At 32.1% G+C, this 10,921-nt stretch overlaps 1 protein-coding gene across 1 annotated transcript; it reads left to right on the top strand.

Annotated features, from left to right (window-relative positions):
* Positions 1 to 5,921: 5,921 nt before the first annotated feature.
* Positions 5,922 to 6,605, top strand: LOC129741305 (uncharacterized). Its single transcript, XM_055733028.1, has 4 exons — positions 5,922 to 6,018; positions 6,077 to 6,195; positions 6,247 to 6,374; positions 6,480 to 6,605. Exons 1-4 carry the CDS (start codon positions 5,922 to 5,924, stop codon positions 6,493 to 6,495), a joined length of 360 nt encoding a protein of 119 aa, XP_055589003.1. The 3' UTR covers positions 6,496 to 6,605.
* The last annotated feature ends 4,316 nt before the right edge of the window (positions 6,606 to 10,921 follow it).

Raw genomic sequence — 10,921 nt, 5'->3', positions numbered from 1 at the left:
TATGACCTTTACTCCCATCATAATTTTTAAAAAGAACTCCTTGAAAAATAGACACTTTTTGTACTTTCAGAAATTCGAAGAGACAAGTTCTAGACAACATCATTGCATGTTAAAATTATCTTCGTAACGACATAGTCATACTGAAGGATATTCTATGGTTTTTCTAAGCAAATCCTCAAAAGATATTTCAATCTATTAAATGCATAACCGCATATACACTACATTCTCCTTCGCCTCTTCTGGACTGCCCCAAATTTGTATGGAAAATTTCAAGCTTGTGAAATGCTATGCGCTGCAGGCTTAAATTGATCTTAGGTCTAGTACAAGGTCTCATGCCAAATTTGGACCAGATCGGATCACGGAAGGGGGGAATATAAAAATCCAGTTTTTTCCAGACTTAAAAAATGGAGTAACTTTTTTTACTAATAATGAGTTGAATATCTCCCTGAAAAAAGTTACCCCATTTTTTAAGTTTAATATCTTTTGTGGCTTAACTCGAATCGAAATGCAGTCTTCGCATGAAATATTTGTCATAGTTTAGGCTTTAAGAAAACCCGAAACCCCTTCCCGTGCTCCGATCTGGCTCAAATTTGGCATGAGACCTTGTAATAGGCCTAGGATCAATTTCAGCCTGCAGCGCATAACTTTTTCAAATGTGGGGTCATTTGGGGCACACTACCCCACTCTTAAGTGATACAATATTTAATGATTCGATACCTTTTTCCATTGCAATTTTCCATTTTATTTCTAAATATTTTTCAATCATGCTCACATATTGAAGCTGTTCAAGTGCAGTTTTTTTAAATGAATTATAAAAATACAGCAACGATGAACGTTCGGTAACTTTAATGAAGAAATCACATTTATGTTTACAAAGTTTGCCAACATAGTGATAAGTACCTTTCGTTTATTTTGTTTCAAGGCTCAAAGAAGATTCAAACTTTATATTAATATCTCAGATTCAGACTTCATATCCAAATTACGTTTAATATTCATAATCCGAATTTAACATCCGCACTCCTTAGTTCTACAATTTTGTTATCATTAATGTATTTCGTAATAAATATAGGTTTAAGGCAAAGATTTGAGAATTGCTATTTCATGCTACAGGATTATTTTTGGTTTCAAATTATTGATCCAGTTTCGAGAGTACAAGAAATATTTTAGCAACTTGAACTTGCAAGCAAAACTAAATCCAATTTAAATATAAAAACTTAAGTTAGGTTTTCATGTTATATTCCCCAACGTTAGTATTTTAAAAATAATAGAATTGGACCTCTATCTTCAGAATTCGATTTGACGTGTCTTCATGAATAATATGTACATGTCAGATATGATTCAATAACTAGGATCAAATCGCACGAGATTGCAAGGTCATCTTTCAGACTCAGCTTCGAATTAAGATGCGCGGATTAGATTGATATACATTTTTTTTTATTAGACTCAGGTTTTAAGGCTCCAATCCAAATCAGACTAACATCTTAGCACAGACAAACAGACGGGACACTCGGTTTTCATTTTTCGCAAACCTGTTCCGAAGCTAGGCAATGTCGCCACAAGAGTGCTCTAGGATCACTAAGAAAAAAATCTGAGATTTCATCATGGTAGCTGTGATAATGATGATACATATATTCATCACCATGGGAGTTATTAAGCAAACACTAGCGACACCATGTCCTCCATAGAAAAGTTTCGATTAGTTAGGGAGCTTTTGGAAAGCTTTTGAAAACGGCCATTTGTCCTAACTCCGAAACGTCAAAAAATTTACCTGGCAAGGCGGATGGTGTTTACAGTATGTTTATTTCCGTTTGTTTTTATCCAGCAAAATCGAAATTTACAATGTTGGAAAAATTATCCGCAACAATCTGCAGAAATAATCGAACCAGAACATTAGTCAAAGGCATAATCCATCGGTATGTAAAGCTTTCTGTCTTCGTTTAGGATCGAGCTTCTAATAGCCAGTGCATTTATATTTTAGGAGTTATTTCCCTGAGAGTTGTGCAGATGTGTTGGGCGTATCCAGTTTCGCGGCTGATGCATTTTTTAACATTTGACACAGGAAATTATGGTTGCTGGAGGAATTACTAACTCTTTCGAAAGCTCAACGAATTTGGAAGGCTGTCGTACTGTATGCCTTCATGAATCATAAATTCAGAGCTAACTTTCGACATCTGTTCCGGAGCTAATGCGTTACCGAAGACGACGATTGGAATCTGACTTTTGGAATCCGACGACAACGGTTGCCTTGACCAAGGGTAGACGCTACCAGACTGCGGTGGATCCGTTCGAAAAGCAGGGTTAAAATCTGGTGTAACATGGCCACTACGTTATCACCATTCAAATCGAATCGTGCAAACAAAGCAGATCAATTACGAAAACCGCATTTTCAAAACGAGAAGAATGACTGATCCCCGAAACAATCTTTTTTCGTCCCTCTTCCATCAATGGTTGTTCATGTTCACGAAAAGTACAAACAACAAAGCAAAAAATACATTCGCATTCGCATTCGCAGGAACAGTCGCCTAAAACTTCGGTTGGCGCTACTCGTCAACTCCCCGTTTTATGAAATAACAGCCGCTCGGACTTGCAACATTTTCTATCGAGATTGTGAACAACAAAGCAAAAAATACATATATGAAAAAAAAAATCAAATTAATTCTTAGTCAATGAATCTGGAAGACCGCCAAAAATGCTTGAGGAAGCGAATTTATCGAGGATGATCCAAAATACTATCAGATGATTTTTAAAATAAAGATTAACCTCTAAAATAACTCTTGAAGCATTGTAGAGTAAGGCTTAAATTTTTATTCTGACAAAATCCTGAGAACTTGACACTTGACATTAACTCAGGTTCATTTTTTTTTTATTAAAAAAAACATCTAAAATTTCATGATACATACATAGTTCTCAACAATGTTGAAAACCTGACCAAAAAAATGGGTTACATGCAAAAGCTTAATATGAACAAACGTAAATTATTCACCTGAGGTCTCAAAATAAATTGCAATATGAAGGTACTAGGAAATCAAAAAAGTAGTAAAATGGTAGGTAGTTGTATTTTGAACAAAATATTTATTCACAATTGAATTCGAAGTAGTTCCATTTAATAAGTCTTCATCGGTTCCGGCTGAAGGAATGTTCGATAGTTCATTTGGTCGTCGACTCGAACCTTGTTAAAACCAAATGGTATCTATCGACGGGGTTTACTCATACTCAAGGGGTTACCTAGTCCGGGGCGATAAAGCTGTTAATTTTCATGATATGACTCTGCAACATAAAATTGTAATTTGAATAATTTAAAATATTTACGCTAACGAAATAATGAGGCTATGATTAAAATCAATCCGGTTCCATAAAATCTAGCTGTGTGGGATGACGAAATTCCGTTTTCCTTTCCTTTTACTGAGCTGTTGCTGAAGTTTCTTATATTTATCCTCTTAAAGCCTTGCGTTTAATCCACTAACTTGTGCACTGATCTTCAATGAAATGGAATGTCTCTCTCAATCACACGCAAAACATAAAATTTAGAAGAAAATTTACAAATTCTCAGCACAATCATTTCATTTTGTACGAAAGTGATTGGTAGGCAATACCGACACCAGATGGCAATGCAATCCCTTGCAAAAATTTGAACGATTTTTCTTCTAAGTGTCCTGTCTGTTTGTCTGTGTGTCCAAAATACTATAGAAATCGCATTTCCAGATCCATGCCTGAAATATTGTACCTCGCGTAACTTTTGATCTCATCGATAGAACTTTTCGAAAACTTCAGACTTGCTAGCTTTATATTTAAATAATCACTCTGCAAAATTTCAATAAAAATGAAGCGTAATTTCAGAGATATTGCAGTTTGAATGAGAAAAGTAGAAAAAGTCCGATTTTCGTAGAATTATTGTTTTTCAGGCCACACAAACTCCAGAAAGCTCAAATTTTGTGATATAATAGTGTGATAGTTGATCTATCTAATGCAAAAAAAAATTGATCAAAAAATATCATCAGAGTAAAACGTTATGGAAGTTCAAATTCGAAGTGACAGTGCGCTTGCTTTCAATTTCTATACAATTATGAACGGTACTGTACATTGAAATCCAAATGGAAATGTTGATTAGAGAGGAATAAGTTTGAGATATTACATGCAGCGTCATAACTTAACTTGCTTTATTCATTAAAATCTACTATTTATACAATGAATACGATGCAAAGCAATGAACTGATATTTCATTTAGCACTTTCGTGTCGTTGCATGAACCAACTACAACGAAATGCAAATTTGCTTCAACGACGAATATTTAATTTTTAGCTTCAATTTAAGCCTCTCGGAGCTTTGTTATCCTCTCAGGGACTTTCAACCTCTGATTTATTCAGCCTCTCGGACCTTTTTTTCAATCCTCTCAGGGACCTTCAAGCTCTTTAATTAATCCACCCTCTTGGAGCTTTTTTTGCTCCCAGGGACCTTCTCAATCTTTATTTAACCAAAAGCCTCTCGGAGCTTTGCCTTCCTCTCAGCGATTTTTACTATCTGATTTATCAAATGAATCTCATTGCTTTTAAATCCTCCCAGGGAATGTTTCAATCTAATCCAACGATGCCACATTTTGATCGGTATTATCTGTGTATCTCTTTCTGTTATATTGAGACTTTTATGGGTAAGAATAAGATACACTGATAATACCGATCAAAATGTGGCATCGTTGATCTAATCTATCAAAAGCCTCTCAGAGCTTTTTTAATCCTCTCAGGAACCAGAAGGCTTAGTTTAAGCCTCTCGGAGCTTTGTAATCCTCTCATCCTTTCTACCTCTACAATCACAAGGGGTTCAACATGAGCTTATCAGAGCTTAAAATTCTATCTAGAATTTTAAGTTGCTTCTCAGAGCAATTTCTTTGCATGGGTTTTCGATTCTCAGAAATCAGAAATAATTTTGAAAAAACCTTCACGAGCTCTTAGAAATAAATCCTTCTCAAAATTGTCTAATCCCTCGCAGCTAGACGTTCTCCAGAAAACGATATCATTCACCCGTAAATAGAAACACACAGCATCTTCCGGATTATCTAATACTTCTCATATTTAAAGAACGATAAAAATAATTTACCCGGACATTCCAAATTATTACATTATAATTGTACACTACTTTTCGCTAGCTTGACTTTTCATGATTCGGTGCATCAAACGCCCCATTTTGATTGTCTGAACCTGTGGATTCAATTCAGTCAGAATACGTTTGTAACGCTTTGAAACACTTTCACGACCGTACTTCTATTCATTTTTCTTTAAACTGAAACTTCCTTACCCAAAGTTAATTCCTTTCTGCATCATATATGAAGATATGTTCCTTTTTTATGGCTGCGTTCTACACAGAAAAAAAAATCTGAATCCTTAACAGCACGTAAATTGAAAACCATTAACATTACAGGGCATAGAATTAGATTTCGTTATGTAAATTTACAAAAGCAAAAGTAATTGAACCATAAGCAGCACTGAAATTGAATCACAATAATATTACATGACACCGAACATGATTTGCTAATGTAAAATTCCGTCATATATGATGCTTCTTTTTATTTACTTCATATGTGATGTAATTTTACAGCACTGAAATTTAAATACAATAATATAACATGACATGTAGCTTGATTTTGTAATGTAAATTGAGAACATTGATTCATTAGCAACACTGAAACGAAATTTCCTATTATTACATGACACGGAATTTTACATAATCATTTCAACAACAGCAATGGAAAATTCCATCAAATCAAATGTGATCATTAATAACATCTGTTTTGGCAAAAAAAAGAAGTTGCTAAAACTAAAGTTAAAGTAAGTTAGGATCAGTGTTTATTGATCTGTGAATTGAGCATTTTAATCGTGATTTTAGCATCCGCGATTTACACCGACGACGCAGATTACACCGAGACCGAGATGAGAAAAGCCGATGTAAACAAAACGGCAAAAACTCGACCTGCACAACAAATGACATCAAAATTAAAATCACGGAACCGTTTCTGTTTTGGAAGGAGTAAGTTTTTAATACTATTGATTAATACGAATTCCAGTATTTTTCCATTTCATTCCAGGAATCAAAGCGAGCACTACCATGCCGTCAAACTGGAACTACTTTGGGACGCACAGGAGGAACCAACGCATAAAACTTTCCAGAACTTCATCCTTACTCTTGCTGACTGCTTACGTTCAGGTGAGTTTTTTTTAAACTATAAAGCTCAGTAGTGAACGTTTCACATTCCAGCTTCCAGTAAAGTCGGCCCAGGCGATACGGTTCCAATCAAGGCAAAAATGTAACCCGATAATTTTAGAGGACAAAAAAGTTGATGATCCAATCAGAAATGAAAACCCAGCAGCAGAGATGTTTTTCAGGTAAGATGTTAAACCTATGTCTTATGATCAGTGGTATTTTTTCGTATTCATTCACAGATTTTAACACGTAGGCACGCTTTTTCATGTGTATTTTTGTCGTTGTAGGTATAATGGAATTTAACACAGTTTTCCGTATTTTGTGGCGTAAGAGCAGCTGCCGTCATTCTCAAACTCATTCTGACATCCGTTGGTAGTTGATGACGGTCCCTGGAATTCAGATTTAAGTATACGACACAGTCTATGCCGCTTGTTGAGCTGACGTAGGGCAGCTCCGCGGACACCACAAGGCTACTATCCAGGCAAAATCAAAGTGTTTCAGTACCAGAGGAATCCGCTCTTAAAAGGAAGAGCAGGTGGATTAAAAAATCTAAACCAGTTTATAAATTCCTTCTTGGGAACTTACTTTAGAAGTTCGATAAGTAGGCGTTCCGGCATATTCGGTAACGCAAGAAAAATTGGTGATATTTGTTTGAAGTATGTACTATTTTGTGAGTTTGTCAAAATCAGATGTGAAAATGTGAGATAGTTTTGTTGCCATAGAGGAGAATAAATTATTTGTATAAAAAAAAAACTTTTTAATCCATACAAAAACGGAAGAAATTTGTAAAATTACATCATTAATTATGTAAAGAAAAATAAGCATCATATATGACGGAATTTTCACTGCGAGTTGAATATTACACGTCTGTAAAATTTTACGTCTGCAAAATTTTACAGGCATGTAATATTAAACTCGCACTGAAAATTCCGTCATATATGATGCTTCTTTTTCTTTACATCACATGTGATGTAATATTACATATTTTTTTCGTAATGTGTGGGTCAGGCAAATAGAAATTTTGCTGCAGCATTTTTGCAGCATTTTTTACTTTTCGACAAAAAAAAATGAACACCTTTTGAAATGATTTGTAATCGTTTATGATAAAAATTCGTGCCGGTTTAAACAAAATCAACAAAGCTGTTATTTCATGGATGAGACATGCTCAGTTTGGTGAAACTTGTAAACTTGACCGATCAGGAACGAAAAACTAAATTATATCAAGATGAGATATTTTGATAGGTACTTATTTTTTTCTATCTAAATGAGTTATAATTCAGTACTCGTAGAATGTTAAAATATCTCAAATTGCATCAAAAAATCTATACGATCATAGCTAAATTATATCAGTTTTAGATATGCTCCTTTCAATATTATATCTCGTTCCGATAGCATAGTTTGATATTGGGCAGAACAAAACCTATAAAATTATAACTTATCAAGATATGTGCTTCGAGAAAAATTACTAGTGGAATGTCAATAAACCATATTATCTGCTTAAACCATGTTCCATTTTTGGTTTCCCAAAAGTTGGATCCATTTTTAAGATCAGTTGAGCGAAACTCATTAATGTACGGTTTGGGCCGTTGACTTCGATGTCCGTGTTTCAGAAAAAGTTGTACATATATCAAAAAAAGATATAATCATTTTATTTTGCGACAACCCGAAAAAATTTTTTATCATTGAAAATTATCTCAACCCTATTCAAGTCTGTCAATCAGAATGAGATATCATTCAGATTGGAGAAACTTAAAACCCCAACAGGAAGGGGGGGAGGGGCCTCTCAAACAAAAGACAAATTTTAGCATAACGCGAAAACCAATCGAGCAAATGGCAATTTGGCATGAGAAGGTATTTTGATACGAAAAATATTTCAATGATTATTTGAGACCCCTCCCTTTTTGCAGTTGAAAGGGGGAGGGGCCTCTTTCATATTTTTTTACATAATTCAAAAACTAATAAAACAAATGGAACCAAATTTGGCATGAGAAGGTATTTGGATACGAAAAATATTTCAATGTTTATTTGAGACCCATCCCTCTTTCCAGTAGGGAGATATAAAGGGGGATGGGGGCCTCTTTTATATTTTTTACATAACTCAAAAACTAATTAACCAAATGAAACCAATAGTGGCATGGGCGGGTATTTGCGAAAGTGACATGTTCTAATGATTGTTTGAGACCAACCATTCAATTTTTACTGCATAACTCAAGAACTACAACAGCAAATAGAACCAAATTTTGCATGGAACGATATTTGTTTACAAGAAATGCTTCTCTGAATATTTGGTATCCCTCACTCCTTCTTAAAGGTGGATGAAAAGGGAGAGAAAAGATCTTCCTTACAATTTTCAGTATAACTGGAGAGCTGATCGAGCAAATTTGAACCATATTTGACATGTGAGGGTATTTGGATACGAGAAATGTTTCTATAATTGAAGTCCAAACTTTTTTTTCAGCGCAAAGATATAAAAGGGGAAAGGGGGGGCTTCCATACATTTTTTTTTGCATAGCTCGAGAATTAATAGAGCAAATGAAATAAAATTTGGTATCCAAAAGCATTTGAGTTCAAAAAATACTTTTATGAATATTAAGTTCTCACCCCTCCATTCAATGAGGAGAACGGAAGGGATAGTACTTCCTTTCAAGTTAATGCATAACTGAAGAATTTACAATGCAAATAAAGCCAAATTTGGCATGGGATCGTATTTCAATACGAGAAATTGTATTGTGTTGCAATCCGAAACTCCAGCTGCAGCTCTCATTTTATAGCGGTTGCTTATGAATTACGTTATAATTTGATTTAAAATAATGCAAACAAAACAGCAAAAATTTGAATAAATTCTGAACGTATCATTCGATTTTGAAAGGTGTAGCAAAGCACACTGGGTTAGCTAGTTAGATATAAATATCTTGGTGAGATACGATTGAATTATCATTTTGATATGCTCTCCTGATCGGGTATCCAATGCAAAACTCTCTCAATGACTTAAAAAAATGTTTTAAGAATGGTCATTTTAAAAAAAAAAAAACTTGATGCTTGCTCACTGGTTGGTGATTTAATCAGATCAATTTGACATTTGAGCGCCATTTTTGTTTTTTTTTCTGTTTTCCACCCCTAGGCTGTGTTATTCATATTAACTGATATAAATCACCAGATACGTTTTTTGATTCCAACCAGATATTTGTTTTTATATAAATGAAACCCATTATTTATCATAACTCATTTCAATATAATCTACATAACCGCATATTCACTACAATCACTTCTAATGTTGGTAGATTTTGGAACGATCTTTGAAGGATCGATCCTTCCATTAACGACATAAGGTAAGTAAAGCTGAACATGGTTTATTCAAGTCAACAAATGTTCTTAAAAGTGGGAAACTTACAAAATCTTAACGTAATAAATGAAGATAAAGTCAGGGCATAAGAAATCTAAAGTTCACATCATCCTATGACTCTTAAATCAGAATGAAAATTAGAATAAATATTTAGGAATCAAATTCATAATATTTAATTTAAATTATTTAACGAATTTTTCATAAAGCCGACCTAAAACCACAAGGTTTTTAATAAGCATTATAGATTGTTTATTGTTTATTGTTTATTGTTTATTGTTTATTGTTTATTGTTTATTGTTTATTGTTTATTGTTTATTGTTTATTGTTTATTGTTTATTGTTTATTGTTTATTGTTTATTGTTTATTGTTTATTGTTTATTGTTTATTGTTTATTGTTTATTGTTTATTGTTTATTGTTTATTGTTTATTGTTTATTGTTTATTGTTTATTGTTTATTGTTTATTGTTTATTGTTTATTGTTTATTGTTTATTGTTTATTGTTTATTGTTTATTGTTTATTGTTTATTGTTTATTGTTTATTGTTTATTGTTTATTGTTTATTGTTTATTGTTTATTGTTTATTGTTTATTGTTTATTGTTTATTGTTTATTGTTTATTGTTTATTGTTTATTGTTTATTGTTTATTGTTTATTGTTTATTGTTTATTGTTTATTGTTTATTGTTTATTGTTTATTGTTTATTGTTTATTGTTTATTGTTTATTGTTTATTGTTTATTGTTTATTGTTTATTGTTTATTGTTTATTGTTTATTGTTTATTGTTTATTGTTTATTGTTTATTGTTTATTGTTTATTGTTTATTGTTTATTGTTTATTGTTTATTGTTTATTGTTTATTGTTTATTGTTTATTGTTTATTGTTTATTGTTTATTGTTTATTGTTTATTGTTTATTGTTTATTGTTTATTGTTTATTGTTTATTGTTTATTGTTTATTGTTTATTGTTTATTGTTTATTGTTTATTGTTTATTGTTTATTGTTTATTGTTTATTGTTTATTGTTTATTGTTTATTGTTTATTGTTTATTGTTTATTGTTTATTGTTTATTGTTTATTGTTTATTGTTTATTGTTTATTGTTTATTGTTTATTGTTTATTGTTTATTGTTTATTGTTTATTGTTTATTGTTTATTGTTTATTGTTTATTGTTTATTGTTTATTGTTTATTGTTTATTGTTTATTGTTTATTGTTTATTGTTTATTGTTTATTGTTTATTGTTTATTGTTTATTGTTTATTGTTTATTGTTTATTGTTTATTGTTTATTGTTATTGTTTTATTGTTATTGTTTATTGTTTATTGTTTATTGTTTATTGTTTATTGTTTATTGTTTATTGTTTATTGTTTATTGTTTATTGTTTATTGTTTAT

Source organism: Uranotaenia lowii, chromosome 2 (genome assembly GCF_029784155.1).
Source record: "Uranotaenia lowii strain MFRU-FL chromosome 2, ASM2978415v1, whole genome shotgun sequence".
Taxonomy (NCBI): domain Eukaryota; kingdom Metazoa; phylum Arthropoda; class Insecta; order Diptera; family Culicidae; genus Uranotaenia; species Uranotaenia lowii.
Note: the sequence above shows the minus strand (reverse complement) of the source record. Positions and strands in the feature narration are given on the sequence as shown.

Bases quoted from the DNA above. Each gene is read 5' to 3' on its own strand.
- LOC129741305 (XM_055733028.1), top strand. From the start codon at position 5,922: ATGAGAAAAGCCGATGTAAACAAAACGGCAAAAACTCGACCTGCACAA. The intron at 6,019-6,076 runs GTAAGTTTTTAA...ATTTCATTCCAG, and splicing joins CCGTTTCTGTTTTGGAAGGA to GAATCAAAGCGAGCACTACC. The intron at 6,196-6,246 runs GTGAGTTTTTTT...TTCACATTCCAG, and splicing joins TGCTGACTGCTTACGTTCAG to CTTCCAGTAAAGTCGGCCCA.